Here is an 18,724-nt window from a genome sequence, read left to right as displayed (position 1 = left end):
TTAAGGGCCAAACATGTAGATTTTGAACAAATCTTAATTAAATTTTCCTCTTACTATTAAATACCACCTAAAAACTTCTGTATGCATTTTATTTGCCTTTCTTCCATTATTGTATGTAAAACAGGTGAAAATGCATTTTTCCTAGAAGTGTTTTCAAATAACTTTATAAGTTGTTCTTTAACAAGTTAAACAACCCTACATAGTAGCTGGCATATGGGTCTTTACTAACTATCTTAAAAAAAAGATACCAAGATAATATAGAAAGGCAGCAGTTCTCAACCAGCGGTTCGGGGCCCCCCTAGCGCAGGTTTCAGGGGGGCCTCCAAGCAGGGCCAGTATTGGACTCACTGGGGCCCAGGGCAGAAAGCTGAAGCCCCAGTCCCTGAGCCCTGCCACCCAGGACTGAAGCTGAAGCCTGAGCAATGTAGCTTTGTGGGGGCCCCTGTGGCACAGGGCCCCAGGTAATTGCCCTGCTTGCTATCCCCTAATGCTGGAACTGGCTTTTATATGCAGAAAACGAGTTATTGTGGCACAGGTGGGCCATGGAGGTTTTATAGCATGTTGGGGTTGGTGGGGGGAGGAGAGGGATCAGAAAGAAAAAGGTTGAGAACCTCTGTAGAAAGGTATTGTGAATATGATCAGATAAACAGACGGATTGGAGTGGTCACCTTTACCGTACTGTATAAAGACTGGGATAATGGATACAAGATAAGATGGGGAAATGCCTGAGTTCAGTGTATGGTACTGAGTAGAGAGTTCTCTTCCTTTCCCTTTTGTCAGTTGTACATTAAAAACCTGGGATAAATTACTGTAGTGTAATTCCAAAGTTCACTCCACTGAGGTCAGTGTAGTTGCTTTAGTTTTTCAGTGGTATATTTGTATGCAGAATTTTACTTCGTATCTACAACACAAATAGCATTTGGTTTTTATTCTGAACTGGTCTGAGACAATGGAGGTTGTTGCTTGGGTGTGCGGGCTGTCTGTATACCATCAGCTGAACAGTGTGCTTAACTGAAACAGTGCAGAAAATGGTTTGACAAGCAGTTTGTGTGGCTTTAGAGAAACGTACCATAAAATCTTGCATATGGCAGTATGGGGATTCAGTGCTTTTATCTGGTGACGTGATACGAAAGATTCAGAACAACATTTTTTTAGATAAATACCAATTTTCATCCTTCTGAAATAGATTCTGCAATTCTGTTTATGTTGCAAATTCTCTTGCTTTAATGAGATAGAGATAATAGCATGCTGGGGTGTGTGTGTCAGAATATCGCCTCGTTTGCTTCATTTCCTTCAGAAGACCACCTCTTTTCCTCTTCACCATCTCAACAGTTGATCAGTTAGGACATTCCAGCTAGTAGTCTCCAGGTTTGAACTCTGATTAGTAGACACGCTGCTCTCATTTGTGAGTAAGGAAACTGGTCTGGAATTCGCTTGGAATTCCTTTGGTTCAGCAAACCTGGAGTTTATTCATGTTAGGTCTATAAATTTACTCAAGTCTTTCATGGGTAAGTTTCTTCTCTGGGCTCAGAGTTGGCTTTATAAGTTGACTGAGTACATTTTTATTTCTTTTCTGTTCTGATACTGTAAATGCTCCCTGAAGTTAATTGGCATGTATTTGATAATTTTTTGAAATGTTTAAGAAAGCTATTTGTCAGAAATAAAGTAGACTAATTACAGTTACTGATTTAACTCTCCAGGTGTCTGGGCAACAAAGTCAATTTTAAAAGGCAAAAAATTCGGACCATTTGTTGGTGACAAGAAAAAAAGATCCCAAGTTAAGAACAATGTATTCATGTGGGAGGTAAGAAACAGCTGGTAAAGGAAGTAGCCAGGTATAGTTACGTGATTATTTTCTATTTGACATTTAATTTTTTTCAGACATTATAGCTATTGATCATTGTGTATGATTATTTAAATCAGAACTATTTCCTTTTCAGAAAATATGCTTTGTTGAAACTACATATCAGACTGCAATTGTTTTGAATTACACAGCTAAAACCCTGCCATTGTCATTGATAAAATATTAAGTAGATGTTTTGTAAAGCAACATGAAGTATGTTAAGTACTACAACTGGGCCTCAACTTCTTGCAAAATGGTCTGTTGCCAATCAGGCTTGGCTTCAGATGGCTTCATCCTGCAAGGTACTGCACTTCTTGATGAGGTACTGCACTTCCCACTGAAGTCAGTGGAAGTGAAAGGCTCTCAGGAGGGTTTGGCACCTCACATGATTTTTCTCTTACAGCATACAACATGTATGGTAAGGCTACATCTTTTCTTGCAATTTTCAGAAAAACTCAACTACTGAAGTACCATCTGTGCAGCTCCACTGGTGTTGGCAGGAGTGGGAGCGCTTGTCTAGCGTTCACCATCACCTTGTCTAGCTCTACTCAGAACAGATCAAGATCAACTAAATCAATGCTCCCACCATTGCTATGATTGTTGGACCCATAGTGGTGGGAGATTTCCCAGAAATTGCCAGTGTAGAAAGGTCTTGTGACGGCAAATAAAACCATTTTGACATTTGTCAAAGCAGTATGATCAGACTTGTTTTGAAATAATATACATGCGTAAAAAGGAGGAAGGGTTTGTCACTGTAAATAAAATAGCATAACTACAAGATCCTATTATAATTTTAGACAAATTAGTATTATTTTTAAATGTACATTTGACATTTAACACTTCTCTCCAAGTAGATGCAGTATACGCAGCTAAAATGGTACTGCAGTATTATGTTGTTGTTGGGGTTTTTTTCTGCTCTATTTATTCTAATATTTGTAAATGTGAAATCTGTTTTAGAATGGCAGAACGGCTTTTTTTGTAAAAAAAAACAACAAAAAACAAACAAAAAACAAAAAACAAAAAAACCCCACAAACAAACAGTGAAATCAAGCATAGTCTCACAGCCTGTAGGAAGAATATCACAAAATATTCCAGTCTTGTAAAAATCGGAATACCTTGTTTCAATATGTTTAAACTGTATATCTGTTTCTTTGATAATAAATTATACTGGTGCACAAATGCTGTGTTATAGAAGAATACCTAGGGATAAAAACACCGTAGAATGCTTTACAGATCATTAGTCTGAGTAGCAATTTACACTATAAGAATGGACATATACTGGGTCAGATCAATGGTCCATCTAGCCCAGTATCCTGTCTTCTAACAGTGGCTAATGCCAGATATTTCAGAGGGAATGAACAGAACAGGGCAGTTATTGAGTGATCCATCCCCTGTTGTGCAGTCCTACCTTGGCAGTCAGAGGTTAAGGGACATCAAGAGTATGAGGTTGTGTCCCTAACCATCTTGGCCAACAGTCATTGATGTACCTATTCTCCATGAACTTATCTAAGGATTTCGTTTTCAAATCCTGTTAGTTTGTGCCTTCACAACATCCCCTGGTAATGAGAAATGTTTTATAATCGTACAAAAAGGAATTAATTTGAACACTATCATTTATGTAACTTAAAACACAGACCTCACGTGTGTGGCTGTCTTCATATAATGCAGGGGTAGGCAACCTATGCCACGCGTGCCAAAGGCGGCACGTGAGCTGATTTTCAATGGCACTCACACTGCCTGGGTCCTGGTCACCGGTGTGTGGGGGGAGGGGGAAGCTCTGCATTTTAAATTAATTTTAAATGAAGTTTCTTAAACATTTAAAAAAACCTTATTTACTTTACATACAATAATAGTTTAGTTATATATTATAGACTTATAGAAAGAGACCTTCTAAAAACGTTAAAATGTATTACCGGCACACACAACCTTAAATTAGAGTGAATAAATGAAGACTCGGCGCACCACTTTTGAAAGGTTGCTGACCCCTGATGTAATGTATCACATAGTACCTTCAGAAGAACTCAGATATTTGTACAACAGGATATAGAGGAATTTAGAGAATTCTAAATAATTTTAAATCATATTTCGTTTGAAGATACTGTAGCAGTGTACAGAATATTTAGAGAGCACATTTCTGTGCCTGTTTCACCATTTTGGGTAAATCTGACTACAAGCTATCTTCACTTCAAATCCCTCTGTCTTCCCGAAGGCGATAATTTAGGGACTTATAATAGATCTATTCATAGATAGTAGGAAGTAATAAGATCATTGACAGGCGTGGATGGGTCCATGGGCGGCATTAAAAGTATACAATGTTGGAGAAAAGCTACCTTGAAATTTTAGACTAGTGGGCAAACTTGAAAGTAGGAACAGCAATTTTTAAGTACAATATGCAGCTGTAATCTCTCAATAGTAATGCTGAGAATTTATTAAACAATGAACAATAGAAATCCATGCTAAAAGTAAACCTAGGCTCTGAAAAGAGATTTTTTCAGTTCATTTGTGTTTTGAAATTAGAAGGCTAATTTGGTGACTGTACAAAGCATTAAAATACAATATGGAAATCCTGTAATCTTCCCCAGAGTCTCAAGGTAAGAGGTCAATCTATAACATGAATACCTTCTGTAGGAAACTTAGTGGTGGGAAATTACCAGATAGGCACTGTAGCTCCATTAAAAGCCATTTTATTTGCTGTAACATTCTTACACGTTAAAATTATTTTAGAGGACACTTTGGTTTGTTCATTTTTCAAGTAGTTCATAACTATTCAAGTCTGAGTTTCATTTTGGCAAGAAGACAGAATTAAGACTGCTGTAGAGGGAACGAGTAAGGGACAGTTCATTATACCCGTCCTAAAGAGTTTATAAACTGTTTAGACTGTGCAACGAGTGGGTGTTACAAACAGACTGAAAGAGTTGGGAGAAGGATGGATAACAGTGATAGTAACACATTATTTAATAGACTTGCTATGTGCACATTTTACAGATTTTGAGAAACTGATTTTAATGATATCAGTAATCCCTGTTGGCCACCTGCCTAATAAAATAAAACAAACTATGAAGCACTGTGTGTACACATACACGCACACACACATCAAGCTAGTTGTTGATCCTTGGCACAGAAATGGACCTTGAATGGTAATTTCCCATATAAGCAAACTAACAGCCAGTAGAATCAAAATAATTCAAGTAGAATGCCTGATAAGCCATCAAGTGCCTCTAGACATTACAAGAGGATACTACCATCCCATGTATCTCAGACTTAGATCTAGTACAATTACAGTTAATAAGATGAAATCAGTCAGGTAAATTATTTACCTCAGCTGCACATTTTCTCTCTCGATCACATAGTGAAAGTTCATACAGGAAAAACCTCTTACACCAAGTAAATTACCAATTTTATTTGACAATTACATCTTGTATTTATTTGACCTTTCTGAACCACTTGTTATAAAGCGATCTACTTTGCAATGCAGGTAATGAAAGGGGCCCAGGGTCAGACTTTAAAACAGTTACAGCTTGCTTTAGTACTGGTTTAGCAATTGAAAAATGTAGATTGAAAAGATTTGTAGTCTGCAGCACTTGGCCCCCATACGCGTATTTACCAACTCTCTCACATCTATAAACCATTCTAGCATCTTAACTGGGACAAGGTAAATGGTGAAAGAGGGTGCTGCTCAGCAGTGGATCTTTAAGAAAGGTTGACCATTGCTGCCCTTTCCAAAAACAAAACAAAATAGCAAAGCTAACAAAAAGAACCCTCAGGCTTTTCAAACTGAAGTTGTCTGGAGAAAGGGGGAGACCCTTGAAGTCAGTATCTCCATCTAGTTAATAATTAGCAGAACTTCAGGCAAAGTGGGCATTTCTGAATCAGCCCTGTGTATGTGTGCTGAAGAAAGATTGTAGATGTTTTCCTTTCTTGGAGGAGAAGGCAGCCAAAAGTGGCATTATTAGAAAACCCATGGAAGAACTGCTGTCTGCTGATTAGCCCAGTATTTGAGGCATGTTGTGCCGAGCCATCTAGATCCTGTCCAGCAGGAATTTTGTTTAGTCACAGCATCCTAGAGAGTTGCAAATGCTGTTTCCTTGCCCACTGTGGACAAGACTTAAAAGAACGTCAGTACAGTGAAGACTGGTTTAAATAATAAGTAATCTAGTTATGTTTGGCCCTGCACTCCGTATCTGCTAGGTCTTCCATACTGGAATTGCACTCCCTAACAATGTTACATTGCGCTACTCTTCCATTTTAACTACACAGACTGATCTGTGGAAGAGTTTGCTTACACAGATGTAAGGATTTGGTGCACTTACAAGCACGATCCTAGAAATCAGCTGGTGAAATCTGAACAAGGACAGTGGTCACTGTTTTTCTCTCTGTGGTATAACGAGAAGACTAACAAATGTGCAGACATTTTTGGCAGATTCTGCTGGGATTTTACCCTCAGTCATCAAAACCTTATAGTTTGTTAGAAACCAACATGGTGTGGGCATCACAGAACTAATAAACTTAAGTAAATCGTCCCTGTTTTAATGAACTTTGGAGGTATACTTTCAAATGAAGATATGTAAAATATTGGGGAGGAACAAAAATGTATACTTCAAGTGTTTTTAAACTAACATCAGAAATAATTCAAATGATGCAACACCATGCAGCAAGATGGAAAACTCGGGGTGAAATCTGGCTTTGAGTTTATCACTTAGGCTTTGCAAAGATACTAATTGAAGCTTCGCAAAGATACTAACTGAAGCTTCATAGTGAGCCACATGTCTTTTCACTGTGTAGCATCCCCCTAGCCAAAGTATTTTTGAAGCTGAAGAAAAGAGGCCATATTGGAAATTTAGAAAGAGGATTGGCTCATTACTTACAATTTTTCACCCAGTCTGTGCTAAAATATCCAGTTATTGTTTTTACCCCATCCACATCTTCCCCCACCTCCTCCCATTGTCTGTCTGTTTGACTGACCTTTTATGTCTTTTACAGTTACACACTGTATATTCTATCACTTATTTATATACTGGAGCAGTGCTTAGCCTAAGGGTGCCCTGACATGGCTGAGACCTTTTGGTGCTGCTGCAGTATACATAACTACTAGATAACACATCATTTTTGCTAAATATATGGACAAACAAGTAGTTCTTAACAATTCAGTTTACATTAAAACAACACCATTTTCAAAAAGCGGGTTTTGGTTAGCAGGTCTATGCTGTAGATAGGGTCCAGGTCATTTGTTGTCTTCAAATGAAGACTAGACATTCCCTGGCTTTAACAAAAGGAAAACATTTTAATGAAGTTATGCCCCATTTCCAGAGGCAGCACAACTCTAGCCTCTGAAAAGGGGTTATTTTAAAATGCTCTTTGAATAGCACAGTGGCATAGGCCTTGTATAGCACAGGTGCAGGCATTTTTGCCATTGTCATCTGACCCTATGCCTTGTAGACAATAGCACTTGCACCGTTGCTAGTATTGGGAGAATTGTGCTGTGCTAAACAGTGCAAAAAACCAGGGCCTAAGAGAGCTTGGGGGTGGAGAAAAGACGCGTTACAATTCCTAGATAGAATTGAAAGGAGTAGAAGCAAATACTAAGTTTAAACAAACTTCTAGAATCTAGCTGTACTTTTCCTTTCTTCTTTTTCTAGCTGTAGCATGTGTATGTAAATCTTTCCCCCCAAAATTTCTATGTGAGTAGCCCAGTACTTGTACTGTACAATCCACTATGTGTATCGAGGTAGGAAAAACAATTTTAAATAAAGAAAAAAAGATGTCTTCAGCTTCAAAAAAAAATGGTTATTGCTGTAGTTTGGAAAGAATGTATGACAATCCATGATATCCTTATAGACATCTGTCTTTGATTCAAATAGTAAATGTGGTTGGCATATAGCTTATCTTAAAAGCGAAGAGGATTTATATGTTGTCAGTGAACTGATTTTATTATAAGCTGTCTTTGATATGTTAAAGATAATTAAATGGAGTTACAACCCACTTAAACAATTTATACAGGATCTTGGAATATCAAACATTTCAAACCCATAGCTGGATAGATTTTATAAAAAACTCACAAGATCGCCTTCACATGGTAAAATGGTACGCTATCCACTGAAACAAGATAAAAAGTAAATTATTTTAACTTCCAATTTTTCTGATGTGATGACTTTTTTCAATCCATCAAATGGGGAGAATAAAAGTTAATGCATAATCTAACATTTAATAGACTTTAATAAATCATTTAAAAAATTATTCCTTGAAGACTTGCCAAATTGATAGATAAATAATTTTGTTCATTAACTTTACATTTCATAAAACAATGTACCTTTAATTAAAAAAATTATGAACAGTACAATTTTATTCAATTTATTTTAATTGCAAGTATTAGGATTTGTCTACACATGACAGTAAATTGGAATAAGGTGGAGAGTGAATTTAAGGGAGATTGTTTTCTGATGAATGCCATGTTCGTTTTAAGAACGCTTTCACAGCAGATTTGACAAAATGCAAAGAAGGCACCAATGTGAGATTCCTAAAAATTGCTACAGCACTCAACCCAAGATTTAGTCTGAAGTGCTGTACAAAATCTTAGAGGGATGAGGTGTGAAGCATGCTTTCAGAAGTCTTAAAAGAGCAACACTCTGATATGGAAAATACTGAACCTGAACCACCAAAAAAGAAATCAGCCTTCTGCCTGTGGCATCTGACTCATGATGATGAAAATGAACATGCATTAGTCCGCTCTGCTTTGGATTGTTATCGAGCAGCACCTTTCATCAGCATGAACGCATGTCCTCTGGGATGGTGGTTGAAGCATGAAGAGAGACATATGAATCTTTAGCACATCTGGCACATGAATATCTTGTGACACTGACTACAACAGTGCCATGTGAATACCTGTTCTCACTTTCAGGTGACATTGTAAACAAGAAGCAGGCAACATTAGCTCCTGCGAATTGTAACCAAACTTGTTTGTCTGAGCGATTGGCTGAACAAGAAGTAGGACTGAGTGAATTTTAGGCTCTAAAGATTTGTTTTTGAATTCAGTTTTTTGTGTGTATAGTTCTACATTTGTAAGTTCAACTCTCATGATAAAGAGATTGCATTACAGTTCCTGTAATGGGGGAACTGAAAAATACTATTTATATTGTATTTTACAGTGCAAATATTTGTAATAACAATAAATATAAAGTGAGCACTGTCTACTTTGTTTCAGAGTAGCAGCCGTTGTAGTATCTCAAAAAAAAAAAAAAAAAAAGTCTTAGGCCTCTTAAAAGCTAACAAATTTATTTTAGAGAGAGCTGAGCTTGAGCAAGCAGCTGCTAAAAAAAATAAATTAAATTTGTTAGTCTTGCAAGTAGTACTCTGTTTTTTTGTCTACTTTGTGTTCTGTGTTGTAATTGAAATCAATATTTGAAAATGCAGAAAACATCCAAAATATTTTTTAAAATGGCATTCTATTGTTTAACAGCATGATTCATCGTGCGACTAATCATGATTAATGTTTGTAATTGTTTGACAGCCCTAATATTAATACAATACAGATACATTCAGCACTGAAGTATTCCACCCAGGGAATCTGAGAACTATTATAGGAAGAAAAGATGAGTACATTAGGTCCAATTGTAATGTACAATTCATTGCCAAAATAATAATGCACACAATGATTATATAACCCTTTTGCAACTTGGTCAAATTAATTTTGATCTCTTAATTTCACAGTGAAAAATAGCTCTCTTCCTAGAGCAAGAGGTTCTTTTTACTCACACTCACACTCTCTCTCTCTCTCTCTCTCTCTCACACACACATACTGTACCTACTCGTTGTTCTCTTGCCTACTCCACTTCTGGAGAAAGGGAAATCTAACAAAATACTAAAACATTGATAATATAAAAGAACAAATTTCTATATTAGCATGTAAGGATATACATAGACTTTAATCAGAAATCCCAGTGCCAAGCATGAGGGATGCACCTACAAAGTACTGGATTAACATTCAGCTGGGAGGACACAATCAGTCATTTGAATGTTTAAGGCTCATTTAGTTCTGTTCTGACTGCCAGCATTGACCCAGGTGGCGCCATTTCAGAGTTCACAGTTATGTAATATACACATGAACAGTTAAACAGTCGTATTTCCCAGTTTGACTTCCCATACTTCTACATCCACAGAACTGCAGGTACCTTATATAGCACATATCCTAGCAACTCACCGTAAGCATAGTCAGAGAGAGAGTTAAGTGCTGTAAAATACATCTCCAAGCACAAGCGCAAAATCAGAGGCCCCTTTTGAAAATCAAGCCCAAAATATGCCAACTCAATCAAGTTACTAGTTCTTTGTCTGCAGTGCGCCAGACACTGTTACTTGAGGTAAACAATATGCTCTGCATTTGAGAGGACTTACAAGTTTATAATGCTTTCTGACCTTTTCCTAAGCCAATAGCTTCAAATAACTTGAAAGTGAATTCCTGGCCCCACTGAAGTCAATGAGAGTTTTGCCATTAATTTTAGCGGGGCCAGAATTTCATCCCTTGTGTTTTAGGATTAAATATGCCATTAATATTCAAGAGCCATTTAGTATAACCATCCCCCCACCCCAGGGAAAGTGCCTGTAGATTTCTGTTTTCCAAGCTCCCAGGGGTGAGGGGTGTTATCTGGTTTGGCAGATTTCAGTAAAATGTTTACTTTGTACCATTCTCATAAATCTCTATTATCAAGCAATGCCTTTCTGTCATGAATTATTGAACATGTATTCCTGTGTATTTAAGCGTCTATATTTAAGGCTAATTCAGTTGTCCCTTTACTTACCATGAGTAACTCATTTCTATTTCTCAGGTATATTACCCAAACTTGGGATGGATGTGCGTTGATGCAACTGATCCAAGGAAAGGAAACTGGCTGCGATATGTGAACTGGGCACTTTCAGGAAAGGAGCAAAATCTATTCCCTTTGGAGATCAACAGGACCATTTACTACAAAACCTTAAAGGTAGCACTGTCCATTTGTGAAGTGTCAATGATGACTTTTTGGTGTCCATTTCTTCTTTTTCCTTCAAGAACCTGTTTTATTTTGGTACTTTCTGTGACGGATTTGGGCCCTTTGGGGGGGTCACCTGATGTGCTGGGGTGCTGCTGAGTCATCCTGTTCTACCAGCCTGGGTCTCCTTTACCTGGCTTTGCTGGGGCAGGCTCACAAGCCTCTTCCAGCTAAGCACCCAGGCAGGGCCACACCCAGCTGCACAAGGAGACAGAGATCGGCTCTGGAAAGATTCAGCCGTAGGGCTTGCTCCAGCACTCTGGTGCCCACTCCTTTTAAGGAGTACAAACTTAAAGGTTTTAAGACATTCGCCCCCTTCCTCAATGTGGAGGGAGATATGCACAACTTCTTGCCCCCTCCCCCCCCAGTTAGAAATTACATAAATTGGGTTATAGTAGAAACAAGAAATTAGCTTTATTAACTACAAAAGAGTGAATTTTAAGTGAATACAAGAGATAACAGACAGAACAAAGCAGATTATTGAGCAAATAAAACAGCAGGCAATCTAAGCTCAATATACTTAGGAAACAGGTTACAAAATGTAAGTTCTCACCCTAAATGTTATTGTAGGCAGGTTGCAAAGGTCCTGTGGTTCAGAGTTCCAATTACATTCCTTTTCAGACTGGACCCCTGACTCTCCCCTTGCCTTCCCTTCAGGTGGCTTTAGCAGACTTTCTTCTCGGGCAGACAGGCCTTGGAGAGGAGGAGTCCCATTTGCCTTCCTCTGCACCCTTAAATAGGATTTACATAAGGCGGGAATCCTTTGTTTCCCAAACTTGACCCCTCCTTCCCTTCCAGTGGAAAGTTACAAGAAGTCCCAGGTAATGTTTAGTATCAGGTGACCAGACCACCTGATTGTCTAGTCAGTCATGAGTCACTGGCAGTATGGAGCAGTCCACAGGAAGGCCAAGCCTTTTCATAGTCCATTGTCCTCGCTGATGAGCCATCAACCCTGTCTGGCTTTTCCATTGATGTACCCAAAGTAGTATAGTTGAAATACAGATACGTAGTCAATATTCCTTACTTCAGATACAGAAATGATACAGGCATACAAATTGGATAATTTCATTCAGTAAATCATAACCTTTCCAATGATGTCTCACATGAGCCATCTTGCATAAAGTATATCTCAGTTATGTCATTCATATCATAAACATACATCTCTACCCCGATAGAACGCTGTCCTTGGGAGCCAAAAAAAAATCTTACCACGTTATAGGTGAAACCGTGTTATATCAAACTTGCTTTGATCCACTGGAGTGCGCAGCCCTGCCCCCCCCCCCCCCCCCGAGCACTGCTTTACCACGTTATATCCAAATTCGTGTTATATCGGGTCGCATTATATCGGGGTAGAGGTGTATTTTCATAAAGAATATGGAATGAAATGTCACACTTCCCATCTTAGCAACCAGATTCTTGAACAGTGAGAAAATGTACTTGAAATGTCAGTTCTAGCAACCCAAGGTGTCTTTTTTTTTTTTTTTTTTTTTTACTCTATAAATAAAATTGCAAGCCACTATTACAAACTGAGATATGTATGAACACTCTGTTTTGTATTTGGGCTTGTTAATAGTTTGATACAGCACAACTGTCAATACTGAGCTACAGCAAGTGACTACTGGTGATAAGCATTTCTCAATTCCTAGGCATGCTCAAGGCACACAAATGATTACCCAGCACAACCTGCCTGCTTGAGATGGATCCTTTCAGACAATAACAAGAAATCCATATTTCCTATTGGTCTTTTCATCATTTAATAAAAGATGTAGGCAGGGTCTGTATTTTAGTCCTCTCCATTTTTTCATTTCATAATGCCATAACCTTTGACAACTCTCAGATCTCCAACTTTATTTAAAAAAAAAAAAAAAAGGCAGAGCTGTGATGGCTTACATATATTTTAAAGAAGTTAAATACTTTTCAGTACTTAACTTTTGTTTCTCTGATTAAGGGAAGGATTAACCTACTAGCTATGAGCATTGATATCATTGTTCAAAATAAAGGCAGTATAGCTTCATGTACACCTAATCTTGTCATCACTGTTATCGCTTATCTAATGTCTCATTTTAATATATGAAGTGCCCTTTATCTATGGACTATATTCTGCTCATTCATGAGAATTGATTCAATGCTAGTAGGCCTTACTCTGCCATTAATAGTCATCCCAACTTGTCCACATAGTCAGTAAACAGCATTTCCCAAACAAGGTGTCACAAACAACATAGATTGTACCAGCTATCAGTTTGGAAAACTGTCTGGGTTCTGTGCTATATACACGGTATGTGCACTATGATCAGTTTGGACGCCTGATTGGAAGATCCACAAGAAAAATTGTAGTTGCTCTTGCATTTTCCTAGCTCCAAACTTCTCAATCAACCTTGCCAAATATAGAAGGATTTTTCAAAAGAAATCAGCATCTTAACGTGTGACGAGAATAATTAACCACTGGAACAATTTACCAAGGGTCCTGGTGGATTCTCCATCATTGATAATTTTTAAATCAAGACTGGATTTTTTTCTAAAAGTTATCCTCTGGGAATAATTTTTGGGAAGTTCTGTGGCCTGTTGTTACACGGAGGTCAGATTAGATGATCTGAAAGGTCTTTTCTGGTCTTGGAATCTATTAATCTATCCAGATTTTGAAAAAATTGTTTTTCTGTTGCATTCTTGCAACTTCATTGCACAACAAGATCTGTTCATAGAGGGGAGAAAATATTTTGCAAAAAAGATCACTGACAACATGGCCATTCTCCATCCACTGAACAGGATTTCAACAAAGATGTACCTAATGCAAATTTTAAATATAGATGTATGGTTTTGCTTTTAGGACTTTCAATAAATGTGAATAACACAGATTATTATATCAGTTTACACTGCTGCTTACCTTGCCAGCTATGCAGATGTTCCCAGTCACATCTGAAAGCATTTGTTTCAACAGCTTTTGCTCTTCCTGTTAATATATCCTCTTAAGAAGTAGGACATGGGGCATACGCCAATCTTCTTAATCTCAGTTTATACTAGAAGCTAAACAGTTTTTAGTACTGTTACAACTATCAACATTGGGTCAGTTTCCTAGTATAGATTAGGCTTTGGAGAGTCACTTAGCACAGCTTTGTATGTACACAAGTTAGTAATTTTCCTTGTAACGTTTTACAGAGTATTTGAATTAATCTGAAGTTTTGTTTGGTAATGAAGCTTGTTTGATCTAAAACATTACAAGATATAGTATTTTGTAGAATGTTATAGTTACCCAAAACAATGGAACCAGTGGTAATTAGCCTGCACAATTATAAGAGCCAGATTCCCAAAGTAAATTTGCTGCAAAGAAAAGCAAGCAAATGTAGCTGCAGAAAGACTTTGAGAACATAGTATCATATAGAAAAGCATTTCAAACTTTTTGGAACCTCAGAGCCATATCACTGCATGAAATTATTTAAAACATATATTCAAAAAGTAATGTTACTTGTCTGTCTTCTTGAATGCAAAGCTTATTTTTCACATCATTTAATGTGCCTGAACTTGCTTCCTTCTTAATGTGCCCTGATCTCTCTCAGATACAATTTGCCTCTACTTTGGTGCATGACTTTTACCTGTTACGTTAAATAAATAAATATATAAATACCTAAAACAAGCCATTATACAGCTCCACATTCCTTGATAAAATGCTCTTTAAAATTAATTCCCATTTTTTTTTGTTTAATGTTTCTTCCCATGCCGTACCCACTGTATTCAGTTGTCATTCTTTGTAATGTCTGATTTAAATTGCAAGCTCTTGGAGGCAGGGACTTTGTCCTCTTATCTAAAGTGGCAGGTACCACTGGTTCTGTGAATTTATTCAGAGGGCTGAAGTACTCTCAATGTTAGATGGAGTAGTCTTGCAGTTAACATGGGTTCATGAACATTTGGAATGGCGCTGCTCTCCTCTCCTAGAAATTTTGCACAATATGTTTGTGTGTGTGTGTATACATTAACCTTTCACAACTGTCATGTAGATATTACTAGCCTAGGGACGCAATTTACTCACCTGCCCCTTGTCCCAACGATTGATGAAAATGAATAAAAGTAAGGAGATTTCTCTTGGAAGTAATAGAAAAAAATCTACCCTAGAAAAAGAAGAATTTTGCAGTGATGGCATGCACATAAAAAAGTGCTTCATTATTATGATAGTAGCACTGTGCAAGGCACTGTATAAACACATAATAAGAGACTGTTCCTGTCCTGAAGAATTTACAACCTAATTAGATAAGATAGACAAATGCTGTAAAATTACTTCTGTTATCTCTCATCTTCACAGTTCCAGAGTGCAAATCCAGAACTGTTAAACACAAAACAAATAGGTCACAATGTTCAGTAAATGTACAATAGATGGATTATTCTACAATTGAATACCTATGGATGGATATTAATACTTTGGGGGAGAAAGCAGATGTGTTTTCATCTAGTGCAGTGGTTTTCAACCTGTGGTCCATGGATCTCTGGCAGACTATTTCTAAGATATCCAAAGGGGTCCACACCTCAATTTGAAATGTTTCAGGGGTTCACAAATGAAACAAGGTTGAAAACCACTAATCTAGTACCTTCAGCTAAGATGAGAGAACACCACAGTGTAAGGGGAATATACCACAGACAGTGCACCACAACCTTTAACTCGGTCCCACTAGGGAAGCTGTACTTTACATCATACTTCTACCCAGCTGTTTCCTCCCAACCCTACTGCACTGAACATCCAATCTAATAGCTTTGGGAGAAGGTAGTTGGTAAAGGGATGTGTTGTGAGGGTTGTGTTGACGGGGTCAGAATTCAGGTTTCAATGTGTGGTCCTTAGTGTTAAACGGTAGTTTTAGTAATGATTAAGGTGTGTATTTCTCTGTGTAGAGGAATAGAGATATATATTGTTCAGCAGCTTAACTTTTCATTTCCTTGCTTTTGTGCATTGGTCATGTATGTTGTGTGTTGCAACCCTTTACTGCTCTTATGAAGAACTTACAAACAACAAAGTTCTTTCTGTATTTATGTTCAACACACAACCTTCAAATGTTGCAAAATCAGGTACATCATAAGAACCAGCACTACTACTATAATGTACATATGTGCTTATTATTGAATTATGCATTACTTTTATGATACAATATTATTTTGTAACTTTGTAAAAAGGTTGCTGTAGACAGAATTTAAGGTAGTGGCTCAGATAGGTAATAGATTTGACTTTTTTTTTTAACTGAACATTCTTACACGGGAAGGTTCTCTGATGCTAGCCTGTTTCTAGATACAGCTGTATGCTTAGTCTACATCAAAATCAAGGGATCGTGGATTTCCTCAAAGGAGAGCTGTTGCTTTAATTAGTATTGCTAACATAGGAGCTGTTCTATTGCACGAGCTTGGACTGATTAAGGCAGGCCACATCTCATTTTGGAAGGACAGGGTCAGAAGACTTTTAGACATTGATTTAGCAACTCAAACACTACACTCAGCAAATTAAAAGGGAAAAACAAGCAACTATGGAACTGACAAGTTGCATGCTTAACACAGCACTGAATTGCATTGCTCTTTGTTGTCAACCCATTGGAGGTTTTGATTGGAGCAGGAACCTTGCCTTCATTCTTGGTTGTATAGCATTACCACACTGATGCTGTGCAAAGAATTTACCCAACACTTGTTCCATCAGGTCTCCTCCAAAACTGCAAATGGAAACCAAAATCTTAGGCCGTGCTTATATTAAAAGTTACACTTGTTTAATCATATTGTAAGTCAGTTTAAACTTATGTAAATGTCTATGTAGAGACTTAAATTGATTTAAAAGTAGCATATATTGCTTGGCCTTGTATTTTATTTATGTGAACATGTCAAGTATAATGGTCAGTGCAGTTTTACACTTAGATTCTCTGAAACAAACCTTTTCACTTTCCTGATTGTGAGGATTAATTGAAAAATTTATATGCCTTGGAATTTAGCAAATCAGGAGACAATGGCTTAGAAAGCCAAATAATAAACACTTTTAACAACAAAGTATATCATTTTTAAAAAGGACTGTATTACATAATTTTTAGGAAAAGAAAATATGTACTTATCTAATGGATACCATATTAGCTAACTCTTAATGTAAATATTATTGAACTATATTAATCCTCTTATACCAGAAACTTGAAACCTTTTATAAATTGTAACAGCACTCCCATTTGTTGTTAGAAGAATCTTACGTCAGTAAACTTTTACCAGTAATGAATGCTAAGCTGTGCATGTCACATCTTGTAATGAAGAGATTCTGTTTATAAGTAATCACAACAAACTTACTTATTACCGTTTTTTCCCAAACTAACTTTCAAAAACAGTAAGATGTAAAGAATTTTGGCTTGATCCAACTCCTACTGACGTCAGTTTGGTGTATGCCTTTTGTTCACAAACAACTTCCACAGAACCATCATAACATATTAATCAGTTGAGCAGGATGGGAGACCATGAGTAACTCATGGTTGGCAGGAGAGGGGAATAGTGAGCTCTGCATAAATAATGGTCGTTAGGAAAAATTCGTGACATTTTTAAATGCTATGAGCTGACTTACATTTCCTTTGCAAAGAAAACTTCTAGATACCCTTTTAAAAAAAAAAAGGTAAAATTGATTGTTTCTAGGTGTCCCTCTGTCCCCGCACCCTCCCCCCCCCCCAACCATGAGGGATTGCACAAGCCCCAAAAGCTAGATCTGATCATGGTAAAGATAGTTATAATGTGGATGCCGGGAATCTTGAATCTCTTGAGTTCTTCCAGCATGTGAGGGTAAAATAGGTTTCTCCCCCCCCCCCCCCCCTTTGGCTCAGGTGAAGCTTAAAAATAGCTTGAGATCCCCTTTGCTCTAACCTAATTACTTTAAACTTAAAGGATTTCTGGCACCATATTATTCTTCAGCCACTGAAAAGGGTAGTTGCAGTCACAAGGAAGAAAGGCATTTGTATTTAGGGCCAATGGATTTTATTTCACACTTGAGTAGAATTGTTCTGAATGGAGAAATGTTTGGGAGATTATTCGGAAAATATAGGTACAGAGGTATTTCCCTTTTTTACTCTGCTCAAGTGGAGAAAATCTTTAAGGAGATTCACTAAAAAATTTATGATCCTGATGATGCTATTTAAGACCACATAAAATTACCAGGAAAACTATCAGTTCTTGTATTGAGCAGCATGGTAATGTCAGTGGGGTATCAGAGTAGTAATCACAATGACCGATGCTTAGTTCAGTTTCTTGTTCCTTTCCTTTCCTTTCTTTTCCTTTCCTTGAGTTTGTGTTGTGTAAAGACTTAGAAATAAATGTGGAATGGCACACAATTCCCTTATTATTGGGCTTAATTCAGGAGGGGGCTCAGAAACATGTAGTAATTACCTTCCATTTTCTTCTCTTCCTCTACCATGAACTTTTCCTGTCACTGTATTCCTTAAATTAAGTTCCAAACTCTCAACTTCAATAGATGGCTGATTCTGTATGATTTTCTACTATATATAGTCATATATATAATTTCTTATTCTTTTGTTGTATTACAGACAAGACTGTCTTGTTTGTGTAATGTAAATCGTTCTAGTTAAATCTACTAAAATGAAGAACATTTAAAATTACAGTATATAGTTAAAAATATCGTAGAGATTGTGTATCCTGAGTTCAGAAATTGCGTTTTTTAAAGAAATATGCAGATCAAACTTACAAATGAAAGCAGAATTCTGCCTCTGTATAATTTTGCGCAGCCTAACCTCAGCTTTCAAATACATTTTTAAAATTTGTTTTATTAAAAAAAAAACCCACAATAGATTGGGGAGAAATAATCTAGAAAGTATCTCATTAAACAAAGTGCCGTCATTTCCCCCTGCTAGGAAGAAAATGAGTT

The 18,724-nt window shown here is 37.2% G+C and overlaps 1 protein-coding gene and 1 long non-coding RNA gene across 10 annotated transcripts in view; one reads left to right on the top strand and one right to left on the bottom strand.

Annotated features, from left to right (window-relative positions):
• PRDM2 (PR/SET domain 2) overlaps positions 1 to 18,724 on the top strand; it is a 126,453-nt gene that overhangs the window by 42,219 nt on the left and 65,510 nt on the right. For all 9 annotated transcript variants that reach the window (XR_005590301.1, XM_039508700.1, XM_039508702.1 and 6 more), the window contains 2 exons: positions 1,701 to 1,804; positions 10,660 to 10,812. Coding sequence is in view for 8 of the 9 variants with exons in the window: in XM_039508700.1 (XP_039364634.1) it covers positions 1,701 to 1,804; positions 10,660 to 10,812 (257 nt within the window). In the remaining variant the exon portion in view is untranslated. The remainder of the gene's footprint in view (positions 1 to 1,700; positions 1,805 to 10,659; positions 10,813 to 18,724) is intronic.
• On the bottom strand, positions 15,856 to 18,351 carry LOC120387715. Its single transcript, XR_005590308.1, has 2 exons — positions 18,229 to 18,351; positions 15,856 to 16,535 (listed from the first exon to the last, which is right to left on the bottom strand). It is a non-coding gene; the product is annotated as an uncharacterized LOC120387715 (long non-coding RNA).

Source organism: Mauremys reevesii, linkage group 21 (genome assembly GCF_016161935.1).
Source record: "Mauremys reevesii isolate NIE-2019 linkage group 21, ASM1616193v1, whole genome shotgun sequence".
Taxonomy (NCBI): Eukaryota; Metazoa; Chordata; order Testudines; family Geoemydidae; genus Mauremys; species Mauremys reevesii.
This window is presented reverse-complemented; position numbering and strand designations above follow the sequence as displayed.